Source organism: Aquarana catesbeiana, linkage group LG11 (assembly GCF_042186555.1).
Source record: "Aquarana catesbeiana isolate 2022-GZ linkage group LG11, ASM4218655v1, whole genome shotgun sequence".
Taxonomy (NCBI): domain Eukaryota; kingdom Metazoa; phylum Chordata; class Amphibia; order Anura; family Ranidae; genus Aquarana; species Aquarana catesbeiana.
In genome coordinates this window covers 26477855-26500441 of record NC_133334.1, presented here as the reverse complement: position 1 = coordinate 26500441, position 22587 = coordinate 26477855, and the positions used below count along the sequence as shown (strand labels likewise).

Genomic DNA, 22587 nt, shown 5'->3' with positions numbered 1-22587 from the left:
GGAGGATCTTAGTTATGAGGAAAGGTTGCGAGCGCTGAACTTATTCTCTCTGGAGAAGAGACGCTTGAGAGGGGATATGATTTCAATTTACAAATACTGTACTGGTGACCCCACAATAGGGATAAAACTTTTTTGCAGAAGAGAGTTTAATAAGACTCGTGGCCACTCATTACAATTAGAAGAAAAGAGGTTTAACCTTAAACTACGTAGAGGGTTCTTTACTGTAAGAGCGGCAAGGATGTGGAATTCCCTTCCATAGGCGGTGGTCTCAGCGGGGAGCATCGATAGTTTCAAGAAACTATTAGATAATCACCTGAATGACCGCAACATACAGGGATATGTAATGTAATACTGACACATAATCACACACATAGGTTGGACTTGATGGACGTGTGTCTTTTTTTAACCTCACCTACTATGTAACTATGTAAAGTAGTGAGTGTACAGCTTGTATAACAGTGTAAATTTTCTGTCCCCTCAAAATAACTCAACACACAGCCATTAATGTCTAAACTGCTGGCAACAAAAGTGTGTACACCCCTAGGTGAAAATGTCCAAATTGGGCCCAATTAGCCATTTTCCCTCCCCGGTGTCATGTGACGCTTTAGTGTTACAAGGTCTCAGGTGTGAATGGGGAGCAGGTGTGTTAAATTTGGTGTTATCGCTCTCACTCTCTCATACCGGTCACTGGAAGTTCAACATGGCACCTCATGGCAAAGAACTCTGAGGATCTGAAAAAAAGAATTGTTGCTCTACATAAAGATGGCCTAGGCTAAAAGAAGATTGCCAAGACCCTGAATCTGAGCTGCAGCATGGTGGCCAAGACCATACAGCGGTTTAACAGGACAGGTTCCACTCAGAACAGGCCTCGCTATTGTCAACCAAAGAAGTTTGAGTGCACGTGTTCAGCGTCATATCCAGAGGTTGTCTTTGGTAAATAGACATACGAGTGCTGCCAGCATTGCTGCAGAGGTTGAAGGGGTGGGGGGTCAGCCTGTCAGTGCTCAGACCATACGCCGCACACTGTATCAAATTGGTCTGCATGGGTGTCGTCCCAGAAGGAAGCCTCTTCTAAAGATGATGCACAAGAAAGCCCGCAAACAGTTTGCTGAAGACAAGCAGACTAAGGACATGGATTACTGGAACCATGTCCTGTGGTCTGATGGGACCAAGATAAATTTATTTGGATCAGATGGTGACAAGCGTGTGTGGCGGCAACCAGGTGAGGAGTACAAAGACAAGTGTGTCTTGTCTACAGTCAAGCATGGTGGTGGGAGTGTCATGGTCTGGGGCTGCATGAGTGCTGCCGGCACTGGGGAGCTACAGTTCATTGAGGGAACCATGAATGCCAACATGTACTGTGACATACTGAAGCAGAGCATGATCCACTCCCTTCAGAGACTGGGCAGCAGGGCAGGATTCCAACATAACGACCCCAAACACACCTCCAAGATGACCACTGCCTTGCTAAAGAAGCTGAGGGTAAAGGTGATGGACTGGCAAAGCATGTCTCCAGACCTAAACCCTATTGATCATCTGTGGGACATCCTCAAACAGAAGATGGAAGAACATCCACCAGCTCCGTGATGTCGTCATGGAGGAGTGGAAGAGGACTCCAGTGACAACCTGTGAAGCTCTGGTGAACTCCATGCCCAAGAGGGTTAAGGCAGTGCTGGAAAATAATGGTGGCCACACAAAAGAATGACACTTTTAGCCCAATTTAGACATTTTCACTTAGGGGTGTACTCACTTTTGTTGGCAGCGGTTTAGACATTAATGGCTGTGTGTTGAGTTATTTTGAGGGGACAGTAAGTTTACACTGTTATACAAGCTGTACACTCACTACTTTACATTGTAGCAAAGTGTCATTTCTTCAGTGTTGTCACATGAAAAGATAGAATAAAATATTTACAAAAATGTGAGGGGTGTACTCACTTTTGTGAGATACTGTATGTGTTTCTTGACCAAAAAGAACAGCCTTAGAAAGTATTATTTTATGGAAAGAGTAGAGGATGCTTGAAACAATCTTGAGGTAGTAAGTCAATCAACGCTGGCCTCTTTCACACGGACGGCTGGGGCTGTGGTGGTAATAACAAGCAGTTGACCCCTGGTTCTACCACCTCCTAACCGACCACCTTAAAGAGATATTAAAGACAATTTATTTTTTAGATAACAAACATGTTCTAATTACCTGTTCTGTGTAATGGTTTTGCACAGAGCAGCCCCGATCCTCCTCTTCTCAGATTCCCCGCAGGCGCTCCTGGTCCCTCCCTCCTGCCGAGTGTCCCCAGAGTAAGCTAAGTAGCTTGCAATTGGGGCACTCAAGCAAGCACACTCCTGAGTCACTGCTCTACGTATCTATTCACACACAGAGCCGTGGCTCGGCCCCACCCATCTGTCTCCTCATTGGCTCACTGGCTGTGATTTATAGCAGTAGGGAGGGAGAGTCCCCGGAGAACCAAAGCTTTCGTGCACATCGCTGGATCGAGATGGGGCTTAGATATGTATGGGGGGGAGGGGGGGTCGCTGGGGAGCTGCACAGAGAGTTTTTTTTACCTTCATGTATAGAATGCAACCACTTTAAGTGTAAAATATAGCCAGAAGGGGCTGTTCACATGAGTTCTGAAGAAGATTGAAGTGGGAGTAAACTTCCATCTCTGACTTTTACCTATAGGTAAGCCCGCGAACCCGTAAGGAAGACCAGGTAAGAATGGGAGTGCTGCAGCAATGGCGCGGGAGGGCTTTGTTTTTAGGTAAGTTTAACATAATGTGCTAGTATGTGATGCATACTAGCACATTATGACATTACCTTTCAGGTTAGAAAAAAAAAAAAACACCCAGTGGTTTACTACCGCTTTAACTGAATATCTCTATTACACTTATATTATAAAAGTATATAATTTGCTTGTTTTAAACAATTCTTTTTTTTTTTTTTTACATTTCTTCAATTACATCCCGGTTTCCATGCCTATGAAAATGATAGCATACATCCCAGGAGTTTTCAGAAGGGGAGGAGGAGCTTTATCAACTAAGCACACCCTCTTTTGCTTGCATGCATGAGTTAAAGTGGATGTAAACCGTCTCCTATACCCAGGGAAGTGAATAGCCACAGATGATACACAGAGATATAACAAATCCTCCTTCTAAGTTTTACTTGTATATCTGCTGTCCTCCCCTTTCTACACTCTTTTAAAAGTGCAAATCTTTCTTCCTCTTTCAGCAGTACATAGGGGTGGGTGGGGAGAATGGACTTCTACTGTGTGAGAGCTGATTGGAGGAAAGGGACACACCCCCCCTCCACATAGGCAGAGGAACGAAGTAACATGCAGAGATGTATTCTGAATAGACAAGCTCCCTGCTAATCTCCATCTAAGCTTCCTCCTTGTCACTGATGTTTAGCTCATGTTATCTCATGTGTCGGAGAACTTGTTAGAAGTGATTCTGCTGATAACAGAGGAACAAAGCACCAGGGAGAAACTACACTTAGAGCTTTGGAGAGAGATAAGTAAACACTACAGATATATGTGCCTAGGTCACATTTCATAAAATGGGGTTTACAACTACTTTAAGGGCAGATTGATTCCAGGAAGTAAACACTACATGAACCATCTGCCCTTACTCAAGATGGCCACAGCCAGAAATGCTAGGGGGGTGTTTTTCAAAGTGATTTCCTAACTAAATAAAGCATGGAGAAATGGATGGGTGGGGGGGCATTTGCTTTAAATATTAAAATAACTTAAAGCGGAGTTCCACCCAAAAGTGGAATTTTCACTTATCATCCTCCTCCCACTCATCTTCCACATTTGGCATCTTTCAGGGGGGAGGGGGAACGGTTATCTGTTTTTTGACAGGTCCCTGTCCCCACTTCGGGGAGACGGCGCCGCGTCAGAAGTTCAACCCCCTCCTCCTTCCTCTGCCGCTGGGCCAATTAAAAAGCACAGCGTGCTTCACGCATGTGCAGTAGGGAGCCGTCTGTGAAGTTGAAAGGCTGCACTGTCGGGTTCCCTTAGTGAGGATGGCAGCGGCTGCACCCGACAGCCGATTCAATGGTCAGATGGGGTGCCGACATCGCGGGCTCCCTGGACAGGTAAGTGTCCATATATTTAATATATTATTTTTTCCCCAGGCTGCAACACCTCTTTAAATAGGGTTTTTGGTTTGTGTTGCTCGGGTCCATTTTAGGTAATCGGTAAGGTTGTAAACAGTATATATTAATGATATTGTCCTGCATTCATCAGTTATAAAGAAGATGGCTCAGGTAATGGCTTGTGTTCATCTTCTAATTCCTTCTTTTTCATGGTGGCCCCAAGTCCTTCATCATGTGCGGCGTCTAGCGGTTTTTCTGTGGAGATACAATAAATACATATATAGAAATATTAAATTGTGATATCATGGCTGCAGCAGACTGTCTCCAGCAGCCTGACATCAAAGCTGAATGTTATGCAGTATAACGTGTATCAAAATCTTTTTGTAAATCATCCTTTTATAAATATGTAGCAAAGTTTTAACCTGGAGATCCTGCCAGTAATAGCACTTCCTGCTGTGTGCGCTCCCTTAGCTTGTCAATGGGCTGACAATCTGAGAGACCTGAACTGAAGGAGTACACACAACAGGCTGACAACCAAAGGCGTGCTCAAAAGAGAGACATCAGTGGTCTTATTACATTTCCCCAATCTCCCAGTGGGCTTCTAAAAAATTGTAGAAAAAAAAAAGATCGTAAAAAAAAAATTATAAAAAAATTTGTAAAAAAGTAATAATAAAATTAAACTACTGACATCAATTTCTGCCCTACTGACACTGTCCACTGATATATACATACACATATATATATATATATATATATATATATATATATATATATATATATATATATATACATATATACATATATATATATACATACACATACACACACACACAGTGCCTTGAAAAAGTATTCAGAATTCATATTAGGGATGAGGCAGGTGAGCATGAACAAAAAAAAATAAAAAATGAAAGACTTTGAGGGTCGTAGCTCGGCGAATTGGGGGGGGGGGGGTAGCTGAAGTCCTACCCCACCACTGGTCAAACTTTGGGGCTCCTATCATCAATGGTTTCTGAGATACGGGGCTCTGTGCCTCTCACTTCTTGCCAGAGACACTGAGCTCAATAGACAGCTTGGAGTCTTCGACCAATGGTACTTTACCATTGGTCCAAGATATCCAATAAAAATGCTGCAATGGAGGCACGCCTCTCACTGCAGTGTCAGAAGTAGGCGTGTCTAAAAGACAAATGCTCCCATCCAGCCCAGCCCTCTTAACTACAAGGAAAAAACATGTGTTTATGGGTATAATGCCCCGTACACACGGTCGGATTTTCCGACGGAAAATGTGTGATAGGACCTTGTTGTCGGAAATTCTGACCGTGTGTGGGCTCCATCACACATTTTCCATCGGATTTTCCGACACACAAAGTTTGAGAGCAGGATATAAAATTTTCCGACAACAAAATCCGTTGTCGGAAATTCCGATCGTGTGTACACAAATCCGACGGACAAAGTGCCACGCATGCTCAGAATAAATAAAGAGATGAAAGCTATTGGCCACTGCCCCGTTTATAGTCCCGACGTACGTGTTTTACATCACCGCGTTCAGAACGATCGGATTTTCCGACAACTTTGTGTGACCGTGTGTATGCAAGACAAGTTTGAGCCAACATCCGTCGGAAAAAATCCTAGGATTTTGTTGTCGGAATGTCCGAACAAAGTCCGACCGTGTGTATGGGGCATTAGAATTACCCACAATCCCATGTTTTTCTCACACATTTAAGAGGGAGAATGAGAATCTTCTGCCGGTGAAAAGGTACAAGCGAAATCATATATTATTATTTATCTATTTACTGTAAAATTACTGGTTTGAAGTTATAACTTAGTCATTTGTCCATTAAAGCTGATCTTCACACATTTTGTAAAGTTCAGCTCAGTGGCTTCTAAATATAGCATCGAGTGCTCAATGGACCTTTTTTTTTTTCCTACCTTCAGATATGTGGCCCGGCCTGTGTTCGGTCCCTGCGGCTCTGGGCAGGGATTTTGCGGGTATTTGCATCATTTCCTTTGATCGCCGCACTGTCTCCTGGGATCTCGTGTCATTCATCCCAGGAGTCAGTGCGGAGAGCCGCCGCGAAATCTCGCGGGATTTCTACAACGCCGCCCGTTGTGATGGCAACCGGAGCTGTTGACGGCGCTCCAATTTGAGTTTACTGCGCATGCGCGAGATCTGGGATAGAACGGGCAGTGCATGCTGGTCAATCAGCAGCACCGTATCCCGGAAGAGGATGCCTGTGGGCTTCACATGCCACAGGCAAGATAACAACCAGCAACATGAAAATGTATAACTTTTTTTTTTTGGAGAAAACTGACAGCAGTAAGTTCAATATTTTAATATATGAATCATTGATAATGATTTAATATATTAATCATTGTCATTTTGCCAAAAAAAAAAAAAATGTGGAGACAGTGAAACCCCGCTTTAAGCCACCTGCTTGAGTACAGCATCATGTTGTGGTGATGCTTTTCTTCAGCAGGGACAGGAAAACTTATCAGAGTTGATGGGAAGATGGATGGAGACAAATACAGGGCAATCTTAGAAGAAAACCTGTCATGCCGCGTACACACGAGCGGACTTTCCGGCATACTGTTGGACAATTTGATCGTGTGTGGGCTCCAGCTGACTTTTTTTTCTCAAAAGTTTGATGGACTTAGATTTGAAACATGTTTCAAATCTATCCGACGGACTCAAGTCCGGTTGAAAAGTCTGCTCGCCTGTATGCTAGTTCGACAGACAAAAAGCCACGCTAGGGCAGCTATTGGCTACTGGCTATGAACTTCCTTGTTTTAGTCTGGTCGTACGTCATCACGTACAAATCTGTCGGACTTTGGTTGATCGTGTGCAGGCAAGTCTGTTCATTCGGAAAGTCAGTCGAAAAGTCCGCCAGACAAAGTCTGCCGTAAAGTCCAGTTGTCTGTACGCGGCATTAGAGTCTGCAAAAGACTTGAGACTGGGGCGGAGGTTCAATTTCCAGCAGGACGACGACCCTAAACATACAGCCAGAGCTACAATGGAATGGTTTAGATCAAAGCATATTCATGTGTTAGAATGGCCCAGTCAAAGTCCAGACCTGAATCCAATTGAGAATCTGTGGCAAGAATTGAAAATTGCTGTTCAGACGCTCTCCATCCAATCTGACAGAGCTTGAGATATTTTGCAAAGAAGAATGGGCAAAAATGTACCTCTCTAGATGTGTAAAGCTGGTAGAGACATCCCCAAAGAGACTTGCAGCTGTAATTGCAGTGAAAGGAGGTTCTACAAAGTATTGACTCCGGGGGGCGCCATACAAATGTACCCCACACTTTTCACATATTTATTTGTAAAACAAATTTAAAAACCATTTATCATTTTCCTTCCACTTCACAATTATGTGCCACTTTGTGTTGGTCTATCACATAAAATCCCAATAAAATCCATTTATGTTTTTGGTTGTAACATGACAAAATGTGGAAAATTTCAAGGGGTATGAATACTTTATCGAGGCACTGTATACACACACGTATTGAAATATAGATTTTGGGCCTACATACACATTTTGCTTTTCTGGACAGGACAGGAAGTGAAGAGTAATCTGAGACACAGATGGCTAAAAAAAAAAAAAAAAACTGACAGTGGTTTTATTCATCATTTGGAGGTAGGGATCCTCTTTTGGGAGACTATGTTTCGATAGGTGGACGTACCCTCTATTGTCACACATATATAGTAAATACATTATGTGATATAACAATGTTTGTGTGATATTGTTTTAATTTATTTCTGTTTATTTCGCCAGTAGTGTCACCACACATTTTCCTGAGGAAGCCTGAATAGGCGAAACATGTTGAATAACATGTGTGATGAATGACTATATGACTGTACAGTATGATTTTAATCAAAACTTTTTTGTAATTAAATAACATTTTTGTAACAAATAATTGTTATACAAATATTTATCTGTGTATTTATATGTCCATACATCCGAAAAGTCCCATATTTCTCCCGTTTTTCTTTAGTAACAGTGGTTTTTACCCTTCCCTACCTAAAAATGTTAACTTTCGATGTACTTTCAAGTAGAACTGAAGGGAAAACTTTTTTTTTTTTAATTTTGCATAGAGTTAATTAAGGGTTATAACCCCTGACCATTTTTTTTCCCATCTGTGTCCCATAGGAGAGATATCCCCTCACTTCCTGTCCCATAGCCAAAACAGGAAGTGAGAAGAAATCCCTGCAAAGTGAAGGAATCCCTGGTTATCACCAGAACTATTGTCCCCATTGGAAGATTTTCTCGCTATTCCTGTTCTGGTGACAGCCTAAATTTGTTTTTTTCCTTTTACTTTAACTTTTGATGATAACAGTAAAAAGGACAAATAGAGAAAATGAATCTCCCTAATGGCGTCACAGACATTAAAAAAAAAAAAACTGAAAAGGGTTCTAATCCCTCTCCACTAGATCTAAAAATTAAAAAAAGGTTTGCCTTTAAATATACTTAACCACTTAAGGACAAGCTTCGTTTTGGATTTTAGGTGTTTACATGTGTAAAACAGTTTTTTTCTGCTAGAAAATTACTTAGAACCCCCAAACAATATATATTGTTTTTTTTATATCACCCTAGAGAATAAAATTGCGGTCATTGCAATACTTTTTTTTCACACCGTATTTGCGCAGCGGTCTTACAAGCGCGCTTTTTTTGGAAAAAATTCACTTTTTTAAATAAAAAAATAAGACAACAGTAAAGTTAGCCCAATTTTTTTTTATATTGTGAAAGATAATGTTACGCCGAGTAAATTGATACCCAACATGTCACGCTTCAAAATTGCGCCTGCTCCTGGAATGGCGTCAAACTTTTACTCTCAAAAATCTCCATAGGCGACGTTTAAAAAAGTTCTACAGGTTGCATGTTTTGCATTACAGAGGAGGTCTAGGGCTAGAATTATTGCTCTCGCTCTAACGATTGCGGCGATACCTCACATGTGTGGTTTGAACACCATTAACATATGCGGGCGCTACTCGCGTATGCGTTCGCTTCTGCGCGTGAGCTCGTCGGGACGGGGGGGTTTTAAAAAAAATTATTTTTATTTTTTATTATTTATTTTACATGATTTAAATTTTTTTTTACACTGTTTTAAAAAAAAATTGTGTCACTTTTATTCCTATTACAAGGAGTGTAAACATCTCTTGTAATAGAAAAAAGCATGACAGGACCTCTTAAATATGAGATCTGGGGTCAAAAAGAGCTCACATCTCATATTTACACTAAAATGCAATAAAAAAAAAAAAAAGTAATTAAAAAAAATGAGATTGAAAAAAATGCGCTTCCACCCAGCAGTGTCATGGAGACGAGTGGGCACCATCTTCTCGTCTCCAGGCACAGCAGGGAGACAGACGCGATCGCCTCCGCCGCTACCGACGGCTCTGGTAAGCGGCGGAGGGCACCGGATCGCGGCGGGAGGGGGGCCCTCTCCCTCCACTGATAAAAGTGATCTTGCGGCGAATCCGCTGCAGAGACCACTTTTATATGAAAGCCGACCGCCGCACGAAAACGGGGATACTGGGGTTATGGCAGCTAGCTGCTGCCGTAAAAACGATATCTGCCGCCAAACTTTGGACGTACATCGGCGTGCGGCGGTCAACAAGTGCTTAAGGCCGGGTTCACACTTATGCGAATTGGATGTGGATTTTCCGCATCCAATTCGCATGACAGAAGACTGTGACCGGCTCTCAATGGAGCTGGTTCACACAGCTCTAGGGCGGCCGCGGTCTGCAATGAAAAAGGGTCTTGTGTGTCTTTGGCTCCATTTCAGGTTCGAATTCAGGGAAAAATTCAGAGCTGATTCACACCTGAATCGGTGTACAGGGGGGCCACAACATCCCCCTGCTGTGCGTCACGGCCGCAGCTAGTGTGAACCCAGCCTTAATGTTTGAACCCAGTTTTGCAATGTTGGCAAGTGTTAGGAAAACTGCACATATGTTTGCAACTACGTAGGGGGTCTATATATTAAAAAAATCATTGAAGGTTATGTGACAAGCATTTGCCCATTATGATGACTTCTGATAATAATTTTTTAAAACAGTGATTTGCTATGAGTGTGAGCTCCATCTGGTGGCCATGAAGTGGTATTTTTCTGAAATACGTCAATCAATAAAATATTGCACATAGCAAAAAACAAGAAAAAAAAACAAAACTTTTTTGACCTTTAGCTAAATATTTCTTACCATCACCGTGACCAAAAATAACCCCCCCGGAATAAAATCTTAGAATCCTGATATTCACTTTGTGCATTATTTGTGGGCCCAAGGCATTTTGCTTTTTCTTTTTTATATTATATAAACACGTTGACACTGATACTGACACCAATGCTAACACTGACATAACCTAAGCCCCAATGCAGCAATTCTATTCTTATTTTATTTATTTAGTTTTTTTGCAGATTTCTCCTCTAGCAAAGAGAAAAGTAGACAATGTATCTTTTTCCTTATTGCAGAGATGAAACAATACAGGGGCAGGTTTCATTCACAATAATCACTGTAATTGGCTGTTACAGTGATCACATGATCCATATTTGATCCACCTGAATCAGGAGCTGTTGGTGACAGCTCGGTCTCTGTGCTGGGGATCCGCAATCTAGCACAATTCTTGCACAAATACATATTTAATTTATTAATATTCATTAATAATATACAGTATCCTATTACATCATCTAAAGCAGGGGTCATTAACCCTGGGGTCCATGGACCTCTAAGTAGTTTATGGATGGGGGTTAGAAAAAAAAAATCATTTACATTCACTATACAGCTCTCCCCCTTGTCCCAGTCAATGGTTTCCCATTGAAAGATTTTTTTTTTCAATGTACCCTGCCACTGGCGACCGCTAAGTGCCTCTTGACTCATTGTTGGTCCATTTTTACAATTTAAATTTGTGCCATCGTGAAGGTCCGTGACTCAAAAAAGGTTAAGAACCAATGATCTAAATGGGTCACCGCCTATGACCCTGGAGTATATAGTGTTACACATAATGGAAATATAATTTTTTTGTGGAACTGATCTTTGGAAAAGAAGATTTTATAGCTACTGGTAAACATACAATTTTTTTAGTTTATATACATTATCTTTTTTACCACTTTTTACATCTACTCACTCAGGGAATTCAACGTCCATTCTAGGATCTTGGGCTCTTCGAGGCTCTCATGGCCAACTTTACACTTAAACTTCTTCCCGAGGTCCTCATATTCAACGGTGAGCTTCAAAGTGGACACAACGTTGTAGAGGCCATGGTTATCAACCCTTGTTGTGTCCTCTGTGTGTAGCACCAACTCATCCTCCATATACCAGTCTATGGTCAGCTCCCGCGGATGGAATCTGAGGATTTTGCAGGAGAGCTCCATCTGCTGACCAGCAGATGGTATTGCTGGTTTGGATTTTATTGGTTCCAGGACCGGTACAGCTGAAAGAAGAGGTAGATTATTATTATTATTATACAGGATTTATATAGCGCCAACAGTTTATGCAGCGCTTTACAATATAAAAGGGAGACAATACAGTTATAATACAATAAAATACAACAGGATTAAGAGGGCCCTGCACAGAAGAGCTTACAATCTAATAGGGTGGGGCAGGTGGTACAAGAGGTTGTAACTGTGGGGAATGAGCTGATGGAAGTGGTAAAAGATTAGTTAGAGACGTTATAGGCTTTCCTGAAGAGATGAGTTTTCAGGGATCGCCTGAAGGTAGCAAGAGTAGGGGATAGCCGGACAGGTGGAGGTAGCAAGTTCCAGAGGATGGGAGAGGCTCCTGGAGAAATCCTGGAGATCAGCATGGGAGGAGGAGATGAGAGAGCTTGAGAGTAGGAGGTCTTGAGAAGAGCTGAGAGGACGATTTGGGTGATATTTGGAGACAAGAGATGATAGATGGTAGTAAAACTCCAGATTCCTTAAGGGAAAACAAGCACCACACCCCTCCACCATATGGTCATATGTATACATTGCAATGATTTAATACTCAACTCAGACCACCCCCCTCCCACACCCACAAACGGTAATATTTGCTTTAATACTTATCTTTTCCAGATGTCTTTAGGTTGCCCGATCATGTGATGTACAGGGACCGAAATAAAAAGAAGACAAAAGCGCACCAGCCTAGTGCATTAACTTTTAAAACATTTATTTGATAAAAAATAATAAAGGAAATAACTCACAGGCGATTCGTGGAGGAGGCACAACATAAAATCGCACCGGTATACAGTCTGCGATTTGGAATGAGCGGAACCTTCCAGGGGTCGTGGAGGAACGCACAGACGCTGCAATCCGCTAACGCGTTTCGAGGGGAATGTCCCCTCTTCCTCAGAGCTATGCAGTGATGTACAGGGACCCCAGCCCAGTTTTTTTTAAACCCCTGCTGGGGGGACTCTTTAAAGTTTTTGTGAACCTAATACAAGTAATCTACACATTGGCAATGCTTACCCACTGGTTAAGCAAGCGGTTTATCTGAAAATGCTAAATAAAATGTCTAAGTACTTTTTTTGCTTTAGTGTTATTTTCTCCGCCCCCTCTGGTTGGAGAGGATCCTCGTAGAGACGCTAGGTGTCTTGCGCCAATGTCACATGTCTTAGGAGCCATTTAGCTCTTTGGGAATTGTTAAAATAAACCATAAGACAAACTAGCAAATAGTCCAGTATGTAAGGACTATTGCAAAACTATATCAAACTAGAACAGATAGAGTATTAAAGAGCATTGATGTTAAAAGTGCTTTCAAGGGGGCATTACCCGGACATAGCATCCGCATGTGTGTGGGCAATTCGTGTATGTTACCGCCCCTAATGCTTCTCTAATAAAAACACCATTCATATCATATTTAGTCCGATTTAGAATGGCAGTTATCCAAAGAAAAAATAACGAGAACAAAAAAATGAAAAATTTCGTAAGATAATGTCAATCACAATACGCAAAACATAAAGTCTCTCCATTATCAAATATTTGAAGGATCAGTACTAGAGGTATAATACTTGCAATCAGCCTGCAGGGGGCTACAGAAGATTAAACACCAGATATATGAGTCTCCACGTGTAAGTGTTCAGAGGCCCATAGAATCAATAGAACATAAGAACACCCATGTGAAAATCAGATCTGAAAACTTTGGAGCCAGTAGAACAGTAGATTGCACTGACTGCAGCTAGTAAAGTAATGGAGCCACATGCTCAACAGTGGATAATATATAGAGCTGCTGTTAAAAATCACAGGGCCCCATACAGCCTACCCGACAGGGCCCCCTTCCCCTGGCCGAAAGAGACTGCGCACATAGATTTATTAGTCCCTCTCTCTGTAGCCTCAGCTGCATGGATGAATGAGTAGGAAGTACTCCGATGCTTCCTGCTCATTCACAAACGGAAGCATAGTGAACCCAGTTTACTATGCTTCATTGATGAATGAACACAGGAGTGATTGGTACTGATTGCACACTGTGTTCATTCAGGAAAGGAAGGGGCCAGTAAATTACATATTTCTCCATCCTGTGTGCCAGCAGGAGAGGAGAGGAAGAAAGCTGACAGCGCTGAAGGGGGGAAAGAGGCACACAGGGGGGCACGGACAGCAGATGGAAGGGGATCATGTGCCAGAACCAATCCACCTGCAGTGCAACCAGAAGGAAAAAGAAGAGGAGAAGCCGGCAGCATTGCAGGGGGAGGCAGAAGAGGATCGGAGTCTGTAATAAGACCAGGTGCCCAGGCCCCCCCTTTTGAACTGATGGAGCCCAGGTCCAGTACAGGAGGGCTGGCTGTACTGGCTTATTAGCGGTCCTAAATATATATGCGCATCGCTCTTTCCCTCTATATGCTGAATGATATCAGTCAGAAGAATTATATACTTACAGAGCCTCTGTATAGGGAAATGTAGGTGGCAGCAGATGATCAAAGATCAGTGTAATCTCCACATAAAAATATTCATATGTACTGGGAGAAGAGAACTCTGCTACCGTCAATCACCCTCAGATGAGGCGGGTAGGCAATGGAGTATATCATTCCGGATTCCCTCATCTTCCTCTTAACTTTGGTGAAGGTTTTTCTGCAGTTCCACTGAGCAATTGGGGAATGTTGAAACAACCACATTCTCAAAGTGAATTTGGCCCTTTTGCCTGGCCTTCCTCAAGATTAAGTGTCGGTCTTTGCAATTAAGCATTCTGGCAACTAAGGCTGTGGTACAGCACCAGGAATAGGAGGTTGCGCTGGCACTCTATGAGCCCTTTCTACAGCAAAAGCAGCAGAAAAGTTTGCATCAGGAAAGGTGTGCTTGAGTCATTTTTCCACAAAATCCCAGGGATTCTGACCCTCTGTCTTTTCAGGGAGGCCCACAATACTGAGGTTATTCTGCCGCAGGCTGTTTTCAAGGTCGTCAGCTTTCTGGCTCCAGAAGGAGATCTGTTTCTCTGCTGCTGACCCCCTGCCAGTGAAAGATGCAAAATCATCCTCTAGAGAGGAGATACAGAGCATCCAGAAAGTATTCACAACGCTTGACTTTTTCCACATTTTGTTATGTTACAGCCTTATTCCGAAATGGATATTATTTTCCTCAAAATTCTACAAACAATACTCCATAATGACAATGTAAAAGAAGTTTGTTTGAAATCTTTGCAAATTTATTTAAAAAAAAAAGAAAAAAAAAATCCCATGTACAGAAGTATTCACAGCCTTTGCTCAATACTTTGTTGAAGCACCTTTGGCACCAATTACAGCCTCAAGTCTTTTTGAATATGATGCTACAAGCTTGGCACACCTATTTTTGGGCAGTTTCTCCCATTCTTCTTTGCAGGACCTCTCAAGCTCCATCAGGTTGGATGGGGAGCATCAGTGCACAGCCATTTTCAGATCTCTCCAGAGATGTTCAATCGGGTTCAAGTCTGGGCTCTGGCTGGGCCACTCAAGGACATTCACAGAGTTGTCCCGTAGCCACTCCTTTGTTATCTTGGCTGTGTGCTTGGGGTCGTTGTCCTGTTGGAAGATGAACTTTTGCCCCAGTTTAAGGTCCAGAGCGCTCTGGAGCAGGTTTTCATCAAGGATATCTCCGTACATTGCTGTATTCATCTTTCTCTCGATCCTGACTAGTCTCCCAGTTCCAGCTGCTGAAAAACATCCCCACAGCATGATGCTGCCACCACCATGCTTCACTGTAGGGATGGTATTGGCCAGGTAATGAGCGGTGCTTGGTTTCCTCCAGACGTGACGCTTACCATTCCGGCCAAAGAGTTCAATCTTTGTTTCATCAGACCAGAGAATTTTGTTTCTCATTGTCTAAATAACCTTGAGGTGCCCTTTGGCAAACTCCAGGTGGGCTGTCATGTGCCTTTTACTGAGGAGTGGCTTCTGTCTGGCCACTCTACCATACAGGCCTGATTGGTGATGTGCTGGTTGTTCTTCAACAAGAGATGGTTGTTTTTCTTGAAGGTTCTCTTCTTTGCACAGAGAAACTCTGGAGCTCTGTCAGAGTGACCATCAGGTACTTGGTCACCTCCCTGACTAAGGCCCTTCTCCCCCGATCGCTCAGTTTGTCCAGGCGGCCCACTCTAGGCAGAGTCCTGGTGGTTCCAAACTTCTTCCATTTATGGATGATGGAGGCCACTGTGCTCATTGGGACCTTCAATGCTGCAGAAATGTTTCTGTACCCTTCGCCAGATCTGTGCCTCCATACAATCCTGTCTTGGACCTTGGACTTCATGGCTTGGTTTGTGCTCTGACATGCACTGTTAACTGTGGGACCTTATATAGACAGGTGTGTGCCTTTCAAAATCATGTCCAATCAACTGAATTGACCACAGGTGGACTCCAATCAAGTTGTAGAAACATCTCAAGGATGATAAGTGGAAGCAGGATGCACCTGAACTAAATTTAGAGTGTCATGGCAAAGGCTGTGAATACTTATGTACATGGGATTTTTTATTTTTTTTTATAAATTTGCAAAGATTTCAAAAAAACTTCTTTCATGTTGTCATTATGGCGTATTATTTGTAGAATTTTAAGGAAAATAACAAATTGAATCCATTTTGGAATAAGGGTGTAAATATAACAAGGTAATGTAGACAAAAATCTAACCAAGCTCTAACGCATGATTGTAGACTGATGAGCTGAATAACAGTGCTCAGGCTTGTTGTGTCCCATAAACATCAAAATAGCAAAAAATGCTGGCAACTCGATTGCTTCTTCTTAAATCTTTATTGAGCACTAACAGCAGTGCGACATCTAAAACGCTAACATGTTTCAGCTGGAGCCTTCCTCATAGCATCTGCTTATCACCTTTTTTTTGCTATTTTGATGTAAACATAACAAAATGTGGAAAAAGTGAAGCACTGCGACTACTTTCCAGATGCACTGTACTTTGTTCAGTCTCAGTCACTCTCTGCATATCCTGCCTCAACAGGCCAATATCTGCCTTGATTTAGTCAATTTTACCTGTGAGAGAGGTGCCACAAGCAGAGATAGCACTCAACAATTGCGTGTTGACCTGTTCCAGGGTAAGTTTGCCCGCTTTCTCTGTGGTAGATGTGTGTTTAGGGGTCTCTGTGGCAGTGTTCCTGCCGCTCCTTGTGTGAGGAGGGTTGCGGCCACCATCTTGTTTTTTGGCCCAAATGAATTCTTTCAGCTGCTCCGCGGCCGTAGAGGAGCGATCCTTACTCATGGATACAGCTGGCCCTCGTTCAACCCAGGGAGCTGTGTGATGGTGCAACTGTAGTTAGGAATAAGCAGGGTTCTGACAGATTCTATAGGTGGCTGGTGGAGCTCCTTCTAAACACGTCCGGCCATCTTGGCTGTAGCCACGCCCCCCATATTCTTTGGGAACTGTTAAACACACCATGAGGCTGTAGGCAGGGACAAAGGGATGAGTGACATCCTTTCCCACTCCCTGCCTATAGCTGCGTTGGACCAAAACTTGATCCCAAAAGGGAGGTGGAGAGAGCGTATCACCGCTCCAGGTGGGTCAGATCAAAGTAAAAGGCATCTCCTTCAGTCTAGAAGTCCAGGTGCTGGCAATGCTGTAGCAGTTAGACATCAAGAATTCCTGGACAGTCACAAAATATTTGCCTTTATTCAATAAAGTGTCATCCAAAATTCAGGTCACAGCAAAGTGGAACAAAGCTTACGCGTTTCGCACTACACCGAGTGCTTAGTCATAGCCCCCAGAACCCCCCTTCACTCAGCTGTTCTGTGAAGCCCTCAGAGGTTTGTTATAGAACTTTAGTGAACAAACAGCATGAAGACCAAGGAACAAACCAGACAGGTCAGGGATAAAGTTGTGGAGAAGTTTAAAGCAGGGTTAGGCCCCTTTCACACTTATACGACTTGTCCCACGATTTCTTACTGCAAAATCGTATGACAAGTCATTCTCCATGATTTTCAATGACTACCATTCATATTGGCATGACTTTAAGTCGTGCCGACTTGAAAGTAGTCCCTGCACTACTTTGGTCCCACTTCTATGCGAGTTGTACTCCATTGACCTCAATGTTAAACCCTCAAGTAGCATGCAAATCGTACCTGAATAATATAGACACAATTTCAGTACGACTTTGTAAGCACAAGCCTCACACCATGTGCAGTACCTGACCGCAAGATTGTGCTTCTCGGTGACAGGGTACTGTGCATGTCGCGCTGATCGGGAAAGGAAAACTTTTTTTTCCTTTCGCGATGAGCGACAGGCAGTGCTGACAGCCGTCTGGTATGAATCATGAGGGGGAATGTCGCGCTAAGTTTTAAATAAAAAAAACGGCGTGGGTTCCCCCCCGGGGCATACCAGGCCCTTAGGTCTGGTATGGATTGTAAGGGGAATCCCCCCTACGCTGAAAAATCGGCGTGGGGGTCCCCCCAAAATCCATACCAGACCCTTATCCGAGCACGCAGCCCGGCCGGTCAGGAAAGGGGGTGGGGACGAGCGATCGCCCCCCCCCCCCCCTCCTCCTGAACCGTTCCAGGCCGCATGCCCTCAACATGGGGGGGTGGGTGCTTTGGGGCAGGGGGGCACCCTGCGGCCCCCCCACCCCAAAGCACCTTGTCCCCATGTTGATGAGGACAAGGGCCTCTTCCCGACAACCCTGGCCGTTGGTTGTCGGGGTGTGCGGGCGGGGGGCTTATCGGAATCCGGGAGCCCCCTTTAAAAAGGGGGCTCCCAGATCCTGGCCCCCACCCTTTGTGAATGAGTATGGGGTACATCGTACCCCTACCCATTCACCTAGGGAAAAAAGTGTCAATGAAAAAACACACTACACAGGTTTTTAAAGTAATTTATTAGGCAGCTCCGGGGTCCTCTTCCAACTTCGGGGGTCTCTCCGGCGTCTCCTCCCGGTGTCCTGATCTTCTGCCGGCTCCTCCTCTATCTTCTGCAGCTCTATTGCTAGCGGTGGCCCGGACTTCTGCCTTCTTGTCTTCTTCCGATGTTGACACGACGCTCTCTCCAGCTGGAATGCTCTCTGAGCGCTCCGCAATTGACTTATATAGGCGGTGACCCCGCCCCCTTATGCCATCACAGTCCCGGAGCATGCTGGGACTGTGCCGTCATAAGGGGGCGTGGTCATCAGGTGATGTTGACCAGGCCCCCTTATGACAGCACAGTCCTAGCATGCCCTGGGACTGTGGCGGCATAAGGGGGCGGGGGTTACCGCCTATATAAGTCCATTGCGGAGCGCTCAGAGAGCATTCCAGCCGGAGAGAGCGTATTGTCAACATCGGAAGAAGAGAAGAGGGAAGAAGACAAGAAGGCAGAAGGCAGAAGCCCGGGCCACCGCTAGCAATAGAGCTGCAGAAGATAGCAGAGGAGCCGCAGAAGATCAGGACACCGGGAGGAGACGCTGGAGAGACCCCCAAAGTCGGAAGATTACCCCAGAGCTGCCTAATAAATTACTTTAAAAACCTGTGTAGTGTGTTTTTTCATTGACACTTTTTTCCCTAGGTGAATGGGTAGGGGTACAATGTACCCCATACTCATTCACAAAGGGTGGGGGGCCGGGATCTGGAGTCCCCCTTATTAAAGGGGGCTCCCGGATACCGATAAGCCCCCCGCCCGCAGACCCTGACAACCAACGGCCAGGGTTGTCGAGAAGAAGCCCTTGTCCTCATCAACATGGGGACAAGGTGCTTTGGGGTGGGGGGGGCGCAGGGGTCCCCCTACCACAAAGCACCCACCCCCCCATGTTGAGGGCATGCGGCCTGGTAGGGTTCAGGAGGGGGGCGCTCGCTCGTCCCCACCCCCTTTCCTGACCGGCCGGGCTGCGTGCTCAGATAAGGGTCTGGTATGGATTTTGGGGGGACCCCCACGCCGATTTTTCAGCATGGGGGGGTTCCCCTTACAATCCATACCAGACCTAAGGGCCTGGTATGCCCCTGGGGGGGAACCAACGCCGTTTTTTTCATTTAAAACTTGCCACAGCGTTCTCCCTCCTGATTCATACCAGACAGCTGTCAGCACTGCCTGTCGCTCATCGCGAAAGGAAAAAAAAGTTTTCCTTTCCCGATCAGCGCGACATGCACAGTACCCTGTCACCGAGAAGCACAATCTTGCGGTCAGGTACTGCACATGGTGTGAGGCTTGTGCTTACAAAGTCGTACTGAAATCGTGTCTATATTATTCAGGTACGATTTGCATGCTACTTGAGGGTTTAACATTGAGGTCAATGGAGTACAACTCGCATAGAAGTTGGACCAAAGTAGTGCAGGGACTACTTTCAAGTCGGCACGACTTAAAGTCATGCCAATATGAATGGTAGTCATTGAAAATCATGGAGAATGACTTGTCATACGATTTTGCAGTACAAAATCGTGGGACAAGTCGTATAAGTGTGAAAGGGGCCTAAGTGTGAAAGGGGCCTTAGGGTTTAAAAAAATATCAAAAGCTTTGAACATCTCACAGATCGCTGTTCAATCCATCATCCGAAAATGGAAAGAGTATGGCACAACTGCAAACCTACCAAGACATGGCCGTCCACCTAAACTGACAGGCCGGGCAAGGAGAACATTCATCAGAGAAGAGCCAAGAGGCCCATGGTAACTCTGGAGGAGCTGCAGAGATCCACAGCTCAGGTGGGAGAATCTGTCCACAGGACAACTATTAGTCGTACTCTCCACAAATCTGATAAGAGGAAGAGTGGCAAGAAGAAAGCCATTGTTGAAAGAAAGCCATAAGAAGTCCTGTTTGCAGTTTTCCAGAAGCCATGTGGGGGACACAGCAAACATGTGGAAGAAGGTGCTCTGGTCAGATGAGACCAAAATTTTACTTTTTGGCATAAAAGCAAAACGCTATGTGTGGCGGAAAACTAAGACTGCACATCACCCTGAACACACCATCCCCACTGTGAAACATGGTGGTGGCAGCATCACGTTGGGGGGAGGCTTCTCTTCAGCAGGGACAGGGAAGCTGGTCAGAGTTTATGGGAAAATGGATGGAGCCAAATACAGGGCAATCTTATTCCGATGGAATTCCGCTGAAACTGTTTTGCATACACTGATCACACCAAAGTCCAACCGTCAAGAACGCGATGACGTACAACTCGTACGACGGGACTAGAAAAGGGAAGTTCAATAGCCAGTAGCCAATAGCTTCCGTCTCGTACTTGCTTCAGAGCATGCGTCGTTTTTGGTTCGTCGGAACAGCATACAGGCGATCGTTTTCCCGATAGGAATTGGTTCCATCGGAAATATTTAGAACATGTTCCATTTCTAGGTCAGAATTTTCGAAAAAAAAAAGTCTGATGAGGCATACACACGATCGGAATAGACGATGAAAAGCTTCCGTCTGACTTTTTCTGTCGGACATTCCGCTCGTGTGTACGCGGCATTAGAAGAAAACCTGTTCTGAGTCTGCAAAAGACTTGAGACTGGGGTGGAGGGTCACCTTCCAGCAGGACAACGACCCTAAACATACAGCCAGAGCTACAATGGAATGGTTTAGATCAAAGCATATTCATGTGTTAGAATGGCCAGGTCACAGTCCAGACCTAAATCCAATTGAGAATCTGTGGCAAGACTTGAGAATTGCTGTTCACAGACGCTCTCCATCCAATCTGACAGAGCTTGAGATATTTTGCAAAGAATGGGCAGAAATGTCCCTCTCTAGATGTGCAAAGCTGGTAGAGACATCCCCAAAAAGACTTGCAGCTGTAATTGCAGAGAAAGGGGGTTCTACAAAGTATTGACTTAGGGGGGCTGAATACAAATGCCCCCCACACTTTTCACATATTTGTAAATAATATTGAAAACCATTTTATCATTTTCCTTCCACTTCACAATTATGCGCCACTTTGTGTTGGTCTGCCACCAGGGGCGGACTGACCAGTCAGTCCATTTGGACATGGACCGAGGGCCCGGCCGCTGAAGGGGCCCGCCAGCGCCACCTGCTGGAGCCTTTAGGGCTGGTGATCATCTTTTCGGGCCCACACGGGCCTCAGCACTGCCTCGGAGGGTAAGGGGGAGGAGGGCAGGCGCTGCCGGATTACATAGAGCGGGGATCTCCCGATTACCGCTGTCATCCGATGTCCTGCCTCCTTTGATAGATGTCTCACTGGTCCAATGCCGGGACCTGTGACATCTAACAAAGGAGGGGGGACATCAGATGACAGCGGTCGCCAGGTGTCACAGTGTGAGTTACCCGCTCTGTGTGATCCGGCGGCTATCCTCCATGCACTGATCACGCTGCAGGGAGGGAGAACTCTAGGTAAGGCTGCATGGAGGGGGCACTCCGCTGAGGCTACATGGAGGGGGCACTCTAGGTGAGGCTGCATGGAGGGGGCTCTCTGGTGAGGGGGCACTCTGGTGAGGGGGCATTCTGGTGAGGCTGCATGGAGGGAGTACTCTGATGAGGCTGCACGGAGGGCAACTCTAGGTGAGGCTGCATGGAAGGGGCACTCTGGTGAGGCTGCATGGAAGGGGCACTCTGGTAAGGCAGCATAGAGGGGGCACTCTGGTGAGGGGGCACTCTGGTGAGGCTGTATGGAGGGGGCACTCTGATGAGGCTGCATGGAGGGGCACTCTAGGTGAGGCTGCATGGAAGGGGCACTCTGGTGAGGCTGCATGGAGGGGCACTCTAGGTGAGGCTGCATTGAAGGAGCACTCTGGTAAGGCTGCATGGAGGGGCACTCTGGTGAGGCTGCATGGAGGGGTACTCTGGTGAAGGGGCACTCTGGTGAGGCTGCATGGAAGGGGCACTCTAGGTGAGGCTGCATGGAAGGGGCACTCTGGTGAGGCTGCATGGAAGGGCACTCTAGGTGAGGCTGCATGGAAGGGGCACTCTAGATGAGGCTGCATGGAGGGGCACTCTAGGTGAGGAAGCATGGAGGGGGCACTCTGGTGAGGCTGCATGGAGGGGGCACTCTGGTAAGGGGCACTCTGGTGAGGCTGCATGGAAGGGGAACTCTAGGTGAGGCTGCATGGAGGGGGCACTCTGGTGAGGAGGCACTCTGGTGAGGCCGCATGGAGGGAGCACTCTGGTGAGGCTGCATGGAGGGGCACTCTAGGTGAGGCTGCATGGAGAGGGCACTCTAGGTGAGGCTGCATGGAGAG

At 45.2% G+C, this 22587-nt stretch overlaps 1 protein-coding gene across 1 annotated transcript in view; it reads right to left on the bottom strand.

The window, feature by feature from the left end:
- Positions 1-1889: 1889 nt before the first annotated feature.
- LOC141111894 (uncharacterized) overlaps positions 1890-22587 on the bottom strand; it is a 101968-nt gene continuing 81270 nt past the window's right edge. Inside the window, exons 7-8 of the mRNA XM_073604105.1 lie at positions 11200-11505; positions 1890-4342 (exon numbers count right to left, since the gene is read on the bottom strand). Coding sequence (XP_073460206.1) covers positions 4239-4342; positions 11200-11505 — 410 coding nt within the window. The 3' untranslated portion in view covers positions 1890-4238. The remainder of the gene's footprint in view (positions 4343-11199; positions 11506-22587) is intronic.